General features: G+C 35.8%; 1 protein-coding gene across 3 annotated transcripts in view; it reads right to left on the minus strand.

The window, feature by feature from the left end:
• The window catches only part of CDH8 (cadherin 8), a 214081-nt gene that overhangs the window by 21996 nt on the left and 172029 nt on the right, over positions 1 to 20056 (minus strand). For all 3 annotated transcript variants that reach the window (XM_056361148.1, XM_056361147.1, XM_056361149.1), the window contains exons 9-10: positions 12075 to 12196; positions 3826 to 3943 (exon numbers count right to left, since the gene is read on the minus strand). In XM_056361148.1, the coding sequence (XP_056217123.1) occupies positions 3826 to 3943; positions 12075 to 12196 (240 nt within the window). The remainder of the gene's footprint in view (positions 1 to 3825; positions 3944 to 12074; positions 12197 to 20056) is intronic.

Raw genomic sequence — 20056 nt, forward strand, 5'->3', positions numbered from 1 at the left:
TTACTGATGCTGTGACAGTACAAAATCTTTATCAGTTGTCTAAATTCCTGTCAGTTTTTTGTCCTTTATTGTGATCCTACAGCTTTTTGGAAAGGTTAATTCTAATCAGCTAAGAAATCTAAACCACACTGCTAGAGTGTATCAACATCTGTCTAAACATATTTTCATGTCAAGTTTTAGTTTTTTTCTGTTTTGAAGTTTGTCAGACACACTATACAGAATATTTTCTTTCATTTTCCACATTTCTGTTCCTATGCACAAAGACATGAAAAGTGACCAGACAGTCAGTCTGAGTTTATGGAGTCAAGGATTTGTTATGTTATGGAGTCACAGGCTCAGTCATCAGGACTAACACAGAAAACATTACATGATTTTCACGTTGCGTTAACTTCTTATATTTTTATTGCATAATTTTATTCTTTCTCTTGTGAAGGAATAAAGGTTTATGCATCTGGAAATCTAAATGATCAGTATTCCTTGCACTGCAGTTTGAGAGAGTAGGATAGCTTTACTTCAGATTATCACTAGCTGCCCATTCAACCAAGACAAAAAGCCTAAGAAAAACTACCCAGTAACTGACATTTGAGCTCAGAAAAGAACAGAAAAAACAGATCAGGAGATAGGAAAAATAAAGATTGCTAAGAGATGATTTACAGACATTCAGTGAGATGTATGGCAACATTTAAATTCACATTTATAGATTGTTTACATCAGAAAGGCACTACAGCATCTACAGAAAGACAGTACAGCCTCTACAGTTTTGGGCATCTTGTCTACAGAACGGATTGTAAATATGCAAATATAACAGACCAAACAAATAAAGGATACTGGTATATCCTTTCAAGGAACAGATTCTGCTATGATCACAGGATAATTTCTATAACACATAACATGACTTTAGGAGGAGTAGGGGGTTTTGTGGTTTCTGAGTAAGATACACTGTTGTGTCACTCAGTTAAACATCTGGCAATAACAACATAGCAGATCATAATACTTGTAGTATTTTTTGGGCAGCACAGTTGATTACTGAAATATCATGTTAACTTGCCTTAGTGCAATCTGGGAAGCTTAAACAACAGGAATAGCCTGTAGGCAAGAAACTAAATTAATTAATGGTTATGCTTATGTTCCATATACCAAGAGAAAAATACAAAATATATGCATCATATATTTTTTAATTTGAGGAACGGAAACAAAACATCATAACTTTCTTCCCATGGCAGATGCCAAGCTGCATTGTTTGCATACCAGTGCCACCAGATCAGATAACATCATTATTTCATGAAGCAGAAATGGAATTGCCAAATGCCACAATGTTACCTAAAGCACAAAAGAGGAGTCCAAAATGATAATATCATTTCATAAATGCTCTTGAGAAGGGGCACTTTTGTTTATCTCTGCACTTGGGAGAATTTTGGAGAAAGGCAAGATGTAAAAAAAATTTAAATAAAGGAAAATACATAGTAATTCTAACAAATAAAAAATTGGGTTTCTATATTAGGTTTCCTGAGAAAATGCAGTCTATTTACAATACCCATAACATAACATATGTTCAGCAGCCATCAAGTCAGTCCCACTGCCTTGAAGAACTTGTCAAGGCCAAGAATGTGGAGGAAGTTGAGGCTGAGGTCACCGTCAGGAAGATGTCAAGGATTTTGCTCCACCATTATGAGGAAATGTTTTTATGTTCCAAGCCTAAGTGGGCTGTAGACTGATCTACCCCTCAGAAATACAATTATCCAGAAATGAGAGTAGGGTTTGTTATTTTTTATATTGCCTCTAATAAACCATACCAAACTGGCTTTTGGACAGCCCAGGCACTCATTAGTACAACTAAGGAGAAATCTGACTTGTGAGAGATCAGTTCTTTTAGGCATACTAGAGTTTTTTCAACACACATAATCATTCACCCTTACCTAGCATATATATGCAAGACAAATTCATGGTCAAGTCTATCGTTTAAGCAGCATAACTAAATAAAGACTAAAGATTTATTGTGTTTAAATGACATGAAACCTCACCTCAACAAAATGATACCCTGATTTTGGCTTTGACAGGAATATTTGCTTCCTGTGGGAGATCGTATTCTAACATCAACCATGGACTGCATCCATGGCTGAGCAATCTTGATAGAAAAGGATGGTATGCATAGTTGGAATTTTATTCCTGGATACTGAAAGATTAAATCAGAAAAGTCTCTTCAAATGGGTTTTTGATTTTGAGATTTCAGTTAGCTGTTTTAAGAGAATTTACACATTTAACTGATGCAAATGCATTCAGAACTGTGGAAAACTGAGCAGCAATGTTGTAAAAAAATTAGACTTATTTTTCTAAACCATGTTGTATAGAAAAGTTCCTCACTCCCACTCACATCAGGAGTCATTTTTGTCATTGGCTGTGACTAGGAGTAAGAGTGGGTCTTAAATGGGTAACAGATTGGGAGGACAAGGCTAATTAGTGATGTGTGCTAAATATTTAACCATGAAGAGAAATGTTAAGACCTTTTTTACTTTGTCATGCTGTGCAAAGCAAACCACCTCACATTTAGGATGTTTAATTCAATTTGTGTTATGCTACTGATGATTATGAAATGCATTTTGAAGAAGTTTGTTTTATCTTGTCCTGTAAGTGCAGAAAACATACAGAGACTTATTTCCTACATGAAAGTACAAATAAAAGTAGAGACAGACTTCATGAATGCTACAAAAGAAAACCATATCTAATGAAAAGAAAAATTCAGCACATATTTAAGCAGATTTAAGAATTTAGGTTTTTATAGTATCATTTAACAAAATAGCACCATCATTCTTCTTGGTTGGAACAGCTAGAATAAAAAATGAAAACAGTATTTTCTCTTTATTTGACATTTAATGTATTACTTTTACACTTGTGTAGATACACCTCACACATACATCTTCCTATTAGCAAAGGACTAAATAGGGATTTCCTTTATTATCATTTCAAATAAGAGAAACAGGAGACTGTATTTGACTAAAATTCCTGACCGGGTAGTGTGGTTTGTTTGTTTTATATATATGTATGCAAAGCCAAAGTGGAAAAACTTCGCTGAATATTCAAGAGAGTACAAATACATAAAGACATATAGCACTATTTATAGCATTCTTGTGATATAATTCCTACCTCTTTCTCACATGACCTTCAAATGTATCTGTGAGCCTAAGAAAAGGTTCAGTGTAAATTTATTGCTCAACAATATTAAATGGGTCTTTTTTTCCATCACGCATGAGATTCCACTCCTACAGTACTACAGAACGACACTATGCCCTTCCAGAAGTGCTCTAAAGCATAGTGACACAAAGTGCCCTTCTGGGCTTTGCTGACCTAGCAGATTTCTCTTCCTAGTAAAAGTGCCTAACTGAAATACTTTGAAACCATTATGCCCACAACAAACAGGCTTAAAAGGTGTTTCCATTGGGGATTTAGTAGATAGTTAATTTTATGTTCCCATCTATATCCAGTCAATGTAGGACCAACATTTATTTATCAACATAGTTTCAGATTTTCATCTTACAACATATCTCTGGAATTTCAAATTAACACAAATAAAACAGGCAGTAAATCCATCCTTTTATTTTATTTAAGCTATTGAGCTGTCTTCTGGATCTAAATTCAGTATTCATTTACTTTCTTCTTATCTACTGCAAAGATATTGGAAATAGCTTAAGAGATATAATGAAGGTACCATTATAACAGGTTATCTACACTGTAATTGCCCAAGGGACAAACTGGTAAAGTAACTGGAAGTCAACAAAGCAATTCAAAACTAAGTTGTTCGGATACACATTATGTATGCTTTATATTTACCTTCATTTTTCTTGATGGTGAAGTTTGGATTGTTGACCATTTCAGGAAGAAGACTGTACAGGAAATAGTGCCCGTTTTTAGGATCGTCTTTGTCGATGGCACTGACAATCTGAATTACCTACAACAGAAATCTCTCTCATTAAGTATTCACACACCTGATAAACACAGTATTGAAAAAAACAGTCCATTCTATTGGACACACTCTCATTTGTCTACATGTTAGATTAAAAATGCTAATTTATGATCTTGCAAGGCTTTTACAGAGCTTAGACTGAAAGTCTGGGGAACAGGGACTATCTGGCCCATTTAAACTGTTTCCAGAACAAGAAGACAGGGAATAAGGAGAGACAAGTACATAAGAAAGGCCAGTAAAAACTGCTGCTGATTTAAGCATGTAATTATTACTCACCAATAGAGAAGGAAAACTGTTTCAGAAACACTCATGATGCTTATGGTACTCTTTCTTTCTATAGCCATGCTTCTCACTGGACCGGAATGTATAACCTATCTTTAATCCTTTCTCCTTTCTGCCCCAGCCATTCTTTACTTAATTGAAGAAATTTATTTTTTCTTTATTAACTTCTGGTGTAAAGTTTTATACTACAAATAATCTGAACTGAAATAAAAAATAAATTATCTAAGTATATATATATATATATATTTTCCCCCCTTAATTTTAATGAAACCTCAGTTATTCCTGTGCTAGGAACATAGGTTTGTTCTAAAATATCATTATTAACAAATGATTCCCAGAATAATGCAGAGAACTAAGGTTAGAAGAGGAGAGAGTGTTCGGATAGTCTGAATAACTTCAAATAATCAAATAACTTTGCATGAAGCACTTCATACAATTTATACGACCAACTACAGTATCTGTAGTGTATTTACATCCATTTATTTCTTTTACCTCCAACACTACTTAGAAAGATACTGCAGCTGATCATCTTCAAATCTTAAAAAGATGCACAGGAATATGAAAGGAAGAAACATTTTTTTCAAATACTCATGAGGTTTTATGTTGTTGGGTTTTTTTTTTTAAATATTTGGTGCAAATACTTTTGATTCCAACTATTTTCCAGATAATTAGAAACAAACTGTGGATCCAGATCCCACACTCAGTGCTGAATTTCAGTAGTATGAGGCTTATAAGAAATGTAATGAGAATTATTGACCTTTCCCATGTCCATTGAATTCAGTAACATTTTTGTCTTATGTAGTCAGTTTTGTAATGCCTAAAGCCACTGACCAATAACTTCTTAGACAATTAAATTCAAATTAGGAATCACTACAAATTTCATTTTTAAAGTGCAGAGTAAGAAATAGAAACAGGGTTCGATGCTATCCAAATTCATTACTTCATACTTTAAATTTTCAATGCTTCACTAGGAAACTTCTAATAACTAATATTTTATACTGGTTTTACTGGAGAGAAAAGATTATCAATCTTTCTACATTACATATACAATAATAGTCAATTTCCCATTCTTTCTTCTCTGTTTTTCAAGAGTCAAAGAAAGAATAAAATCTTACTAGATAACCACAAAGAGCAACATCTTACCATAAATATTTGAAATTTTGTATGTAAAGAGATGTTTGAACAGGTATTGATATAAGCACACATAATTTGTAAGACAACCTAGCAAGCAAGTTGAGACAATTAAGATAGGTCAGATTTGTTCTAAAAGTCTACTGGAAAAAGGTTTAGATTGTTTAAATACCACTGAAATAGTTTGGTGGGGTTTTATTTATTTATTTTATTATATCTGCCAAGGTGGAAACCTTGATTGATATGATTTCCAATACAATGTATTAGAAGAGATGGATAAAAAAAGGCCTTCTTTTGCTTAAAGAATTAGGTCTCCAATTCTACACAGTGTGAAAAAACATGAACAGCTAAAAATTATATAAGCAGATGTTGTAAGTCCCACTGCAGAGATGGACCTATTTACAGATGTGGAACATTTTCAGATTTTTCTTTGCAGAGGAGTAAGGTACCAAACTATCCACATGCATTGGGCCCAGGGTTGGACTAAGTACTAGTAATTCTGCATCACAGGGAAGCGCAATTTAGAAGGAATCCCGAACAAGTGTCTTTAGACAGATCTATTATATAATTGTTCCACTTTTCAAACACTGCTAGAATGAGAAAGCAACAGGGAAAAAGGACAACGGCACAGTGAAGTTTGGAAGGTCAACTGCACATAATAGGTGCAGTTTATCAGATAGTTATGCAATTTTATCTCTGCTGGCTACATAACTGTTAATTCTTTCCAGCACTATGTAAGAGAGTTGACTGTAAAAATTCACTTCATTGTCACCAGATTTTCAATTAATATACACAAAGAACAGTAGCCAAAAGCATTAGTAATATGAGTATTCAGGTCATGGACATTTCATGAAATAAGCTTAGAATATCATCTAGATTGGAAATTTTCAAGAAACAGAAACCAAGTATATTATTTGTCCTTTTTTTTTTTTTTTTCTTTCCCCATGAACTACAGATACCTCTTAATGTTCTATAGAATTCTTTCTTATATTTCAGTTCTTTCCAGCCATTCCCATCATTGTTTGTGAAACCATTCTTTCTCTGAAAATGCACCAAAAATTATATGCAAAAGACAGGCTTAGTGGAATATTACATTTGTTGTGTTACATGCACACATCAAGGAATTAGGAGTTAGTGTTCCCATAGCAACCTTATTTCTTTGTGTATTTGCATTAAAACAAGCTCTTAAAAAAAAAAAAAAAGACGGCTAATATATATACAGCGATACAAAGCTCTTGTATCTTTTACTCCATAGGGGTGAGAAAAGTCCAGTAATTCTCATTAACACATTTTTATTAGTATGCTGATGAGCACACTTTATTGCTCAGTGTTGTGCGATTATGTAATGAAACACTATTGAAGTAATTCTCCGACACTTAAACTGTGGTTCATAACATGGTAGAGAATCTTCCAGGGCTGACCTGCCTTACTGATCACTACAGATATTTTTTCTTTCCTAGTAATTACATGCATAATGGAGGTGTTCCATATATAAAATTGGTCAATACTAGTAACAGCGAAAACAATGACTGACTTTTTTCACTAAGTATCCATAACTAGAGTGAAAGTTAAGAGCCCTTTGTCTGTTCAATCTTGACTTTTCAGAAATTCTTCCATGTAAAATTTCAACTATGATGTTGTATTAAAAATTCATGCTTATACTTGATTCTGTACATATATTTAATAGAAACATAATAAATCAGCATATTTTGCTTAACAGGCAGCTCTGGATTGAAATGAATAGTTAAGTGATCCCCCAGGACAACTCTGCATTATGGTCTGCAGATTTGCATTGCATTTCTATAAAACCTCGTGTGCCTGAAATAATATTTATAAAAGATCACCAGTATAATCATAATGATGTAGAAGGATAAATAGAAAAACAAAGTTCTTATCAATGTACTGTAACTACCTATATGCAATTTTAATACATGATGCCGTTTAAAAGCCTTTCCCTGCAATGCAACTTGTTAACCTAACTTAGAATGGTTCCTTACCATTAGTAAACTGTTCCCTTCTGTTACTAAAGATGTTCTTCCAGGTGTGAAAAAAAAACCACTTTTGCAGTTACATGGGAGTTCATGGTTCTTTCTGAATTACTTTGTAGACTCGTAATACCATAAACAGCAGACTCACAGTGGAATTTTAACTTTGCCTTTTCAGCTAAAGCCAGCCCTTTACTGCTAGAACCTGCATTTTGCTGTTTGAATGAGCTTTGGTTCTCCAGAGAGGCAAAGATCTATCTGAAGATTTCTTCCATTAGAAAAAGGCAATTCTATTAGGAGAACTGAATAAAACAGAGACAAATTGCAAGACTGGAGGAACATTGTGCTCAGTTTTTATATTGTTCTAGTTTAAACTGGCTTGAGCACTGACACATCTTTGTGCTACTTACATGTTTGAAAATTTTCTAGCTTTGTTTTGAGCAAGCAGCACTTCTGGAAAAGTCTGGGTATGGACTAGGGAACAGTGAGTGTGGCACTTTTCTTACTCAACAATACAGACACTCTTTTCTAGGAATATTGGAAAATAATTTAGCTGGGCTGGAGACAAGTAAACTGTACAGCTACAGCCAGCAAAACCATGAACGTTCTGGCTTTATTAAGTGGAATTATGCAATAAAGGGAATGATATGAAAAGGCATGAACTGGTTTATGGTTAACTTAGACATACTTTAAAAGCACATTCAAATACTTTTTTTTTCCCCCTTAAAACTGACAAAAAACATTTCCGACAGCTTCCTGTTGCGTGTAAAAATGTGCAACAAGCACTTAAATATGTGTGTAGACAAATATACTTCCTCCTCCTGTCCCTTTCCTCTCCTACTAGCTGTAGTACCCTCTACTGCTAGAGGTAGATTAAAGCAAAGAAAATGCATCTGGCAACGTTATACATCAACAGTTTTTAATACATTCTGTCACATCACCAGCAGCTGCACTTGCCACTTGCAATTATATCAGAACCTAAAATAGAACACTTAGAAAGTGAACTGGAATAGATGGTTCAATATGTTTAGGGGCTGCAAATAAGGTTTCATAAAAGGTTCAAATGTAATCTCCCTTATGGTAATTCAAATTTGATTTAAATTTAGATCTAAGTTGAAATGCAAATGTAAATAGATTGGAATACCATAACACAATTGCCCCTTTTCTGCACTTGTAACATCAAAGTTTAAACTTTGGCGAACTATCCTAATTAGGCTTTTGTTATTATGTAAGAGGGTAGCATCTTTCACATATTAGCTATTTCATAGCTGAGATATATTTAAATTTTTAACACTTCATCTTGACTAATTAATATGATTTCTTCCAAAATTTTAATATAGAATAATAAGCATAAGAAAAACCAATCAAGCAGTGTAGATAATTTTTGAATGATGACTTAAATTTAGAACCTAACCTTGGTGATTCTTCTGGACTGGTTACTGTTCCAATAATGTTATTTGTTTAAAACACAGAATAAATTACAGGATCACTGCCACCTCATCCATGCTGGCAGCCAAATATTTAATAACCATCTGTAAAGTTCACATAGGATTCATGCTCAAGAGTGACATCTGCCATCAGATCAAGAGTGTAAGAGATGATGGGAAGATGAAGGATATCTTGGTTTAATGAAAGTTTTCTGTAAATGCTTAAACAAAAGCCCCTTTTACCAGCTGACTCGCAATCATTTATTTTATTTTTTTACTCCAAAATGATACGTGAACAATTTTTACCATCTCTTTAAACCACCTGAAATTTGATAGAAATACCTAGATATATTCAGAAAACACTGTGCGACACAGCTTTCTGATTTTAGGGAGGCTTACTGAGTCCTGGATAAAGGTATACTCATTAGAATACAATATATCCTAGAAAACTTAACTTCTCAGCATCTGAAATCCACCCTGCGTGAAACAAAAACCCACTTTGAGCTAGAGGAACTTAAGTACCAACCATAGCATAACTGTCTGCCCATAAGGGCACATTTCAATAATCTGCTTTTCAGTGGTTAGAGAGAAAGTTCATTTCTTAAATTACACATTTTTGACACTGTATAAATAAACAAAAAGAGGTCTTAGAAGTCAAATCATCTTCTGTAACAATCCAGTCTTGGCAGAGGTAGGTTGTCATATAGTACTATACAGGATTTCATTTAATACTACTGAAAGAAAATAACTTCAGCTCTATTGTCTGGTAACCTTCTTTGGCGAGTAGTAAATTTAATGCTTAACACCCACACGAGGCACAGGAATAGTTGGTTTAACGAGACTAGTGTCATGTTGTCAGCTGCTGTTTATTTAAATAAAATGTCACAATCTAGAAATAAATTGGAAAGCTTAAAACCAGTGAATTTCTTAAAAACCAGAAACACCCAGTGCTTATCAAGCTGGACAAAAGTTAAATCTGATGTACACTGCATTACTTTCTAAAAGTCTGTACATTTTCTTGAATCTTTATCTCGTAATTTATGTGACGTATGATATATCCTTCCCTACTGCTATACATTTGTCCTTCAAAATGGATGCCTTTCAGGAATTCTGTTTAATTTTCTTTGAAAAAGGCTACACAAGTTAAATCTTGCTTCTGATTATTAGTCTATGGGGCCAGATTGGAGGGCCTAAGGCCACTGAGGGAGCTGGCAGAGGAGCTCACCAAGCCCCTATCCATCATTTATCAACACTCCTGGCTAATAGGGGAGGTCCCAGAAGACTGGGGGTTAGCCAGTGTGACACCCATCTACAAGAAAGGCAAAAAGGAGGATCCGGGAAACTACAGGCCTGTCAGCCTGACCTCGGTGCTGGGGAAGGTCATGGAGCAGTTCATCCTGAGCGCCTTCACGCAGCACGTGCAGGGCAACCGAGGGATCAGGCCCAGCCAGCGTGGGGTTAGAAAGGCAGGTTCATGAACCTGATCTCCTTCAACAACAAGATGGCCCTCCTAGTAGATGAGGGAAAGGCTGTGCATGTTGGCTACGTGGACCTTAGCAAAGCCCTTGACACAGTCTCCCACAACATTCTTCTGGAGAAACTGGCTGCCTGTGGGTTGGATGGGTGCACTCTACGCTGGGTTAAAAGCTGGCTGGATGGCTGAACCCAAAGAGTGGTAGTGGATGGAGTTACATCCAGCTGGCAGCCAGTCACAAGTGGTGTTCCCCCCAGAGCTCACTACTGGGGCCAGTCCTGTTTCATCTCTTTATTGGCGATCTGGACAAGGGGATTGAGTGCACCCTCAGTAACTTTGAAGGCAACACTAAGCTGGGGGGAGTGTCGATCTGCTCAAGGGCAGGAAGGCTCTGCAGAGGGACTGAGGCCAATTATAAGAGGTTCCACAAGGAGAAGTGTCAGTTCCTGCATCTGGGTCACAACAACCCCCCAAAATGCTACAAGTGGCTGGAATAGTGCCTGGCAGAAAAGGACCTGGGGGAGCTGGTTGACAGCCAGCTGAACATGAGCCAGCAGTGTGCCACGATGGCCAACGGCCAACAGCATCCTGGCTTGTATCCAAACCAGTGTGGCCAGCAGGACAAGGGAAGTGATTGCCCTCCTGTACTTGGCACTGGTGAGGCCACACATCAAATGCTGTGTTCAGTTCTGGGCACTGCACCACAAAAGGAATGTTGAGGTGCTGGACTGTGTCCAGAGAAGTGCAGCAAAGCTGGTGAAGAATCCAGAGAACAAGTCCTGTGAGGAGTGTCTGAAGGAACTGGGACTGTTTAGTCTGGAAAAAAGGAGGCTGAGGGAGTACCTTATTGTTCTCTATAATTACCTGAAAGGAGGTTGTAAGCAGGTGGGGGTAGGTCTCTTCCAGGTAACAAGCAACTGGACAAGATGAGAAAACTCCAAGTTACGCCAGTGGAGGTTTAGATTTGATACTAGGAAAAAATTCTTCACTGAAAGGGTAGTCAATCATTGGAATATGCTGCACAAGGAGGTCGTGGGAATCACCAGCCCCGGAGGTATTTAAAAATGCTTAGATATGGTGCTTAGGGACATGGTTTGGTGGTGGACCTGGCAGTCCTGGGTTAAAAGTTGGACTTGATCTCAAAGGTGTTTTCGAACCTAAATGGTTCTATCATTCTATGGTATTTTGCTATGTTTATTTCACCTTGTAGAGTGTTGTGTAAGTTCCATTAACAACCCTTATACTTCATTAAATCAAGAAGGAAATAACCCATTAAGCTCTTAGGGTTTTTTTTTTTTGTTTGTTTTTGTTTTTTTTTCCTTTGGGGTGGTGGTGTGTGGGGTGGCAGCGGGAGGGGAATGTAATGAAAAGTTGAACTCCACTTCAACACCCCATCACTCTTTAGATACTTTAAACACAGTTACAATTTACTTCATTTTCCATTGAGTTCTGGTTTGCTTGCTCCACATCAGAGTGGAAACAGAGGGACCTTAAAGACACTCATTATTTTTTTCTGGATATTGTCCCAAGATACCTACCTTCAATTTTAAACCTACATATTTAAAATATTTAAATTTCTAAATTTCTAAATAAATAAATAAATAAATATTTAAATATTTAAAAATAGTTATGTCCATGTATAGAGAGATGTATCACAGAATATGATCATAGGTTTATCTTGAATAAATGTTAAGAGTTGTTAGCATGGACACACAGGCACATATTTTGGGAATAAAGATGGGATAAGATAACAGGGAGAAACTGCACCCCATTCTCACACAGTGAAGTACACAACATAAAAACATGGAGATACTTACTTGTCCAGCTTTCCCATTCTCACATAAAAAAGCTTCATGCTCTGATGCAAACTCAGGAGCGTTGTCATTTACATCAAGAACCTTGATAGCAACAGGCACCCGGGACACTTGACTGTGGTTCCCTAAGAAAAGAAATCAAAGCATGAAAGCTTTGATTTAAAATATATAAGTATGCTTATATTTAATTTAGGACTGATACATAAATGCTTACAAAATAACCATCCTCTTCCTCTCTTCTGTCCTTGCTTAATTGGGTTGTCTTATCTTTAATGGATCGTAGAGTTGGAGCACGAGATAAAGAAGGATGGCTGAGATTTTATGGTTGAAAAGAATAAATAGATCCCTATTGCAAACAGCATTTGTTGGAGATTAGCTCAATGAAGACCTTTCTTGGACTAAACGGGTAAGATCTTTCTTTGATGAAGTTTGTATTGTTTTATTGATAAAGTCCATTATACATGGAAAAAAAGAAGGCTGTAAACAACATAGATTTATTTCTTTGTTTATCTTTGGCAGAACACAGAACATTTTACTCTATTACTTTTCTTACTGCACATCTATTATTTCTTCATTATAAATGCGATTAAGGTGGAGACCCACATTGTGAGAAAGACAGATGATAGACTGACATAGGGATAACTAGATAGTACTTTGGACTATTAAAGCACTACCACTACTGACCAAAAGTATGACCTGTGAACTTCTTTTTTCATTGAAATAAACCACCATTATTTATTACACAGAGCTATTTTGCATAAAACTGTTTACTGTAGAGAGCAGAATAAGCTTTAATGCAAGAAAAGCTAAACCAACAGTTCACATTCTACTTTGAATACATTTCCGTCAGTTGCTGTCTTTCCTTCACTTCAGTGGAGCTAATTTATTTTAAGACATTATTTATAAACACATTAGATTATTTCCCCCAGAGAACAAAAACACAAGTTCAGTTTAAACTGAGGTGAGCAGTTGATCGGAAGAGTTTAAAAAACCATGTTCTATAGCACATGCATACCTCTACATGTAACTCAAATACTAGTTTTAAAAGCCGTCTCCTGGTGAGTATTGTTTTACAAGCATAGTAGTTTGTCTTGTTTATATCAACAACAATTTGAAGACCTGCACGCTGTATGAGTTAAGCTCTGGGTCTGACTGGAACTGACCTACCTGGTTTTGCCTAAATAATTGCTGCAGGCAAGAAAGCTGTTACCATAACTCAGGGTATCAACTTACTGACTGTTGTGACAGTTGGCAGCTTCCCAAAGCTGTCATCAGTCTTTGTGGGTTCTATTCTCTGGCAATACAGAACTGGCTTAGGGGAAGGCAGGACAGAAGTTCCTACTGCCTGGTGTTCAATGTACCTCAAACAATAAATGCCTACAAGGTAGAAGTAGGTCAGGCTCCACCAGTGAGCAGGTGGCAACTTGGTGGCAGCCTTACAAGTGGCATAGATGACAAAAGGAGGAATCACTATATACACTGTATTTTTCCTGGTTTCCATCAACATTAATTGTGCTGTAACCTAATCAAACCCTCCCTCTTGCATCTTGTATGCTAAAGACAGTCATAAGTTTTGAGGCTCCACTTAGAAATCTAAATGTGTAAATTTCAATTGCTCTGCTAACATTACTTTGAAATAGCATAAAAATAACTATTTCAAAAGACACAAAGTCAAGCTATCACCAAATGTACTAGTACTATAAACAAAGGCTTTATGTTTGCTGGGTAGCCTGAAATATTAAAATTCCACTTGTACAGGATATTGAAGATTACAACACATCAGACAGAGTTTTAGTTCAGGAAGAAAAATGTTGCAGAAGAAAAAGAAATCCCCACCAAGATATTGCAAGAGTAATATTTATGTCCATTTTGCATCATATGGTCTTATTTCTTAACAGGTGAGGTGAACACTAATGCCCGGAAATAACAACGTACTTGAAATCACATAAAAGCTAACATGCAAATAATGAATCCCAAACATTTTAAACACTTTTTTTCCCTCTAACTTGATAAAAATACAGACAATGAATCTTGAGCTTATCAGAATTCTCAGCAGCAGTGTCATATTTAAACACTAAAGATTTACTTTTATCTAAATTAATGAAATGATGGCAGTTCAAATTTTAAAGACATTACAGAGAAATGTAATTAATTAGATAAGCTTCTAAAGAAATTATTCATGTCCCTTGTGACTGCCCCCAAAATGTTTGTCTTTCATCAGAAATACAAACATTAAATTTAAAGATATTATAATTAGAAACTTGATGAGAATTCATTTAAAAAATTAATTTACTAAACACAAGAGAGACCCAACTGGTTTGGAAATCTCCAAACAAGGGGATATCCACCCCCTATTAGGGTTCTTGTGACTACAATGAAATTTGTTGTTGAGAAAGAGAGAGAGGGATGGAAAGGGAATTTTATCTACTGCTTGTACTGACCACCACACTGATTATATTGTATTATTTCATCATTGCAAACTTTTCAATGAAATTTCACTTTATGCTAATTTTCCCTGTAAATAAAAATCACCCTCAGTATACCTGTGCCAGCAATTTAATGCATTCTCACTAAGAAAATCCAGATTTCACTTGTCGATGAGAACACTGTCAAGATAAAATAGTTTCATCTGTCCATTTTCATACTTTCAATATCTGCAAACTTCTCAGTGGTAAAAGATGTATGCAGAGGATGTCCCTCTCCCATGTAAATCCATCTTTGTTAGCAGTGCCCAATATCCTTGAGATAAAAGTAGAAAGTGATTGAAGTGGATCCACGCTGGTGCACAGACTGTTACGTTTGCATGGGCAACTGTTCTTAATGCAGTTGGGCTTCATACTGATTAGTATTCAATGTTCAGAACATTTCCTCATTTGTACGAAATGGACAGTCAGCTCTTTCAAAATTAGTGACAAAACTGAGTTTTAATTACTTTTTTTGTTTGGGTTGGTTTTCTTTGCCACTGAACCAACCCAGTCAATTGAACCAAAGGAGGCTGAGTCTTGCATTTACTGAATAGACAGTAAGACCGGTTGCTTAAGTTCCAGTCAATTATGTAATGGAAAATCATAAAAGAGTTTAAATTTAGAGACTCCTCTTTAAGGAACTAACTGAATTTGTAAATGCTTCATTACCTGTATTTATTGTGATGCACAGTTTAAGAAGACCTGTTGTGAATCTTGAAATACAAGTATTATCATTAGGACTGTCACTTGAGAAGCAATGGCTTGGTTGGAAAATGTAGCACACTGAGGTGCAAAATTAAAAATATTGAGAAAATTTCCCATAGTCTAGTTTACCAAAACTCTATTCAGAGTTAAGGCTGCATGGAAGTTTTTAATTCCAAATACATTCAGTTGGTCATCTGTGGACACCACTGCCACAGCACAGCATGTAACTGTAAGTGACACATATGCAAATTATGTACATAATTTCCTAGAAGTACAGCTCTTCTATTTCTCTGCTGAAGTCTCAATTACTGCACAGTTCTAAGATCCAGTAGTCTGCTGTGGATGAGCACAGCACACACAGAAAGAAAGGAACATCCGGACACATATAAGGAAAGGATGACTCTATATTAAAATAACTAGTGAAATTATTAGTGATAAAAAATACATTTCCTAAAATAATGGAAAGTCGAGGTGAGTTTAGAAATAAATATTGAAAGGTTTACAAGAATTATACGCACCTAAAAAAGCTCTTCTACTTTTCTCCTCAGTTCTCAAGATTCTATTGGAACATTAAATGCTTGAAATACGCGACTTGCTGGTACTCATCTTTAAATGCCATACCTATTGAAACTTACTCAGGATCAAAAAAGGCTGCAGAGTTTGATACAAAAATGATGCGGTAGAGGAGATAATCAAAGTAAAATTTAAAAAATCCCATTACCAAGCCATTTAGTGTCTCCAAACCTGAAAACTTAACTTTTGGAGGCTTCAGACCCATGCTATTTCTTATTGTGATGAATATATTTCTTCCTTCCTGGGAAAACCCTACACAGCTGAGATGTGTGGGTATCATTGGAAATTCTTAATGCAAAACACTAAGCACTGTTAACATTGTTACTGCATGCAGCAAGTAATACTAGGAGCAACTAAAGCTTATAAATCAAATTTTTGGTCTTATGCCATAACTAACTGAACATAATGCAGCTATTCAACTCCCACAAACACTTAAACACTTTATAAACATGCTTAATATACTTCCCCACTGTCTTTCCTGGACAGATACACATAAAAGTGGTCTTCAAGAGCAAGAATTATTGGATGTACAAAACGAAGTTTATGATTTGTTTAGCCCAAGGAAATCCAGTTTAATCCATTTTTCCTTTATTTAATTAAATCATCCAAAAATCACTTCAAGATTCTCTTTAAAAAGTCATAAGCTGTCTTGCATTTTAACTAAAATTAAGTACCTGAATGGAAAGTAGACTCCTAGAAAATAACATATCTTTTATTATTATTATCACCACATGGCTTGGAAATGGCTATTTCATGCTTCTCTGATTCAGTGAAATTTCTACTATAATAATATTCTAAATTGGAAGTAGAGGAAGTCCTAGCTCTGACAGAGAAGTCAAAACAAAATCTGAATCACTGACTTAAAAACAACAGCTCTTGTTTTACATCCCTTCTATTTCAAATGTACCAGGTTGTATTTTAACAGACCCATTCCCTGTGACTTTATCACGGCTTTATCTGGTGACTTTACTAAGATAATCTAAATGGAGGACAAGTTTATTTCTCCTGTTAGGGTTTATGTAGTTTTCTTCTTTGTGCAATCCTTTACTTATATAACACCACAGTTTATAACAAATTTTTTGCCATATTAGACTGACAAATCAAAAGTCAAGAACCCTGAGAAACAAAGATTCTGTTGTGAAATCAAAATTTATGTTGGAATTTAACTATAGCAATTACATACTGCAGCGAATACTATGTTCATTTGTCTGAAGTGTTGTGTAACGATCTCATTCAAGAGAGACCGAGTGCCTGAAACTGACTCTGAAACTGCCAGGAAAAGACATCAGTAATTGATAATATTTCTTTTAAAAATAACAGAGCATAAGCTATTTCTGAATTAGCATAAAATTCAAGCAACCAAACAAAAAACCCAAATGTGATTGGTCATAATGAAGATTTAAACCCACTCTGAAATTCTTATATTTTTAAACGATGAGAAAATACTAAGAGATGTAGAATATCTATTAAGTAATATAAACATATCAGTGCATCACAAAGGCTTCTGTACAAGTTGCTAAGACAAGAAACAAACACTGTTTCAAAAATAATGTTCCATTTATATTTCTGTCAGCACACTGGTATATTCGAGGAGTACAGATTGTGGCGAGTCTGCATGAACATATGTGTGGGAGGGAGGCAGAAAGTAAAAGATGCAAAAAATATTTCTCAGGTTTGTCCCTTAAGTCATTCTTTGGGATAAAAACAATAATGGAGTTGAAAAGTTTTGTCTGCTTTTAGTAGATCACTTGGATTTTTTTTATTATGGTCTCCAGAAGAAAGGTGAACAGGACAAGAGCAAAGCTATATTACGTTCTATTTTTATTTCGACACTGATAGACTGCCACAGGTTTAACCAAGGACTTGCTCAACATCTTCCACCTCCTTTATTTTCGTCCACTTTTCTACCTCTCACTGCCATGAAAAAGATGTCAGACTCTTGCAAAATGTGTGCTTCCACAGGTGTGGACAAATGCAGAGCCACACATACCCACTATCCTGGTGGAGCACAAGGAGTGTATTTCAACTGTATATCCTGGTGGACAAGGAGGAGGGGAAACTGAGGACAGACCACTTTTTCAAGTCCTCAAATTCAAAGCTGCATTTGTAGTTAAGAGGTTTCCAAAATTCAGCAACTCCGTCTGTAAAGAGGTGGCTAACATAGGCTACACACACCTACCTTTAATCAGTATATAAGATGCATAGCTTGGGACTGAAGGACAGATTATACTTTCAGGTTGCTGATAATACCAATACAATCACAAAAAAAGAGTACAATTTCTGTGTTAGATGGAAAAGCCATGCCAGAAAATGGTAATAAAGAAAGCCATATTCTTCAGGCCCTGCCAAAGTTTTCACTCATGTTAATTTTCTGTGGTGTTTTCTTTTTTTTGGCTTAATATGCATAAACCACAAAAATTGTCTAATATAGCCCAGAACCAATGATAATTTTGAATCAATTACCTAAAATCTGCAGAAAAATGAAACATGCCTGCAAAAAGACCAAACAATTTTTTTTTCTTTTTTTTATCAGTGACATTACACCCCTGCCCTGAGTTCTTTGCTTGCCATTGTAGTAGCAAAATAGCGTAACCAGACTGTGTTGGTACACACTTTTCTCTTTCACTTCAAGGCCTGATTGAGCTTCTACTGAAGTTAGTCAGATCTCTTCTACTCTGGAAGTTTAATCTAGTCCTTGTCCTTAATACTACATTATCTACTTCCTACGTTCTAAATAAATTTTTAAAATGTAAATACAATTTAAATTAAAATGAGGACTTCAGCTGGGTACTTTGTTAATTTCAAAGTGTCAACACTGATTTATAAAACTTGATAATCAAACTATGCTTTTAAAAAGTTAGTATATTCCTTTCATACATATACAAATCATATTGATGGAATGGGTGAACCTTCATTTTGCTTACCTGAGGGCAGGCTACAATTTGACATTCAAATACAACCTCTGTTATTTCTCATACCATCAAGCTGCGCAGTTATTCAGCAGCCTAACAAACAGTTACTCTGTAATCACCTCTGATACTCTGAATTGAAAGGTCCATTTGCAAACCTGGGAAATGGCTGCAATTTTTTGCAGAAGTATCACATTTTATTTGGTGTATATGCACAATATTGTCTTGTCTGAGTGCACAGACAAATCAAAAGGGCTTGGAAAGGCAAAACTAGATGGGAAAACCTAAATATCCCCTCAAATGTAGTTTGCAGCTGTGAAGAGGGTTTCTTCTACCATAAGCCTGGTTGTAAGGGAAAATCAAAAGACACCGTTCTGTTTAAACTTAGTCATGCACTGTAAGAAAGGAAAAGCTGTCTGCTGCTGCACTGTGATTGAGAATCAGGGTAAGCAAACTGTAATTTTGCCCTTGAGGGAGCAGAGGATGCTGAAACCAATTCATATCCACCTTAGAGCTGAAGGGGAATGGGAACTATAGGAAACCCCACCCCTCGTGCCACCCTCCCAAAAAACCAACAACCCAGAAACTCAAGGGTTTCTTGTTATGACAAACCACTTTGAATGGCACTCTCCCTTTAAACACAATGTTCATGTTTTGAAAAATCCATTAGTGTCACCACATCCTATTCATTTTAATGGACTCCAAAAAGAAAATGCTAGAAGACATAGTAGATCTTAGTTGCACTAAGTAACACATGAATACTTCTCACAGGTAACCTACATATTGCATAAGAGCGTGATTAGACTGCATGGGATATGCACTAGGAGGGAGAACTGGGGATATTAAAGAAGGGGAAACAAAGGGATGAGGTGAGGTTTGCAGAGAGTTAAAAGGGGCATCCTAATCAGAAACTGTAGCACCTTTTCAATATTGGAGTAGCAATTAGGGCTACTTGTCAGAAGCTCTGGATGCAAACAGCATGTCCTTAGAGACTGTTCTTCTGCATATCTAATTCTGACCGCAGTGAGCTTTATATTCATAGTGACACCTAATCAAGACATATGTGACACATCAATATGAGTAAACAAATACATAATTCAAAATAAATTATTAGCATAGCTGCTTGAGCGGGTTGTATTGGAAGCTGCTATAGTCATGTCACTTTTATGACAATGAAAACAATTCTGCTTTATTCACAGATCCTAAGTAAATTCTTAAGGGAAAAAAAATAAAAAAAAGTACGCTGTCAACATCCTTCCACCCACACATCTATCCAGAGACCAAACTGAAACAAAAGCTGGCAGAAAACAATCTGTATTTCTGATACAGTACT

This window comes from Falco biarmicus, chromosome 15 (assembly GCF_023638135.1).
Source record: "Falco biarmicus isolate bFalBia1 chromosome 15, bFalBia1.pri, whole genome shotgun sequence".
NCBI lineage: Eukaryota > Metazoa > Chordata > Aves > Falconiformes > Falconidae > Falco > Falco biarmicus.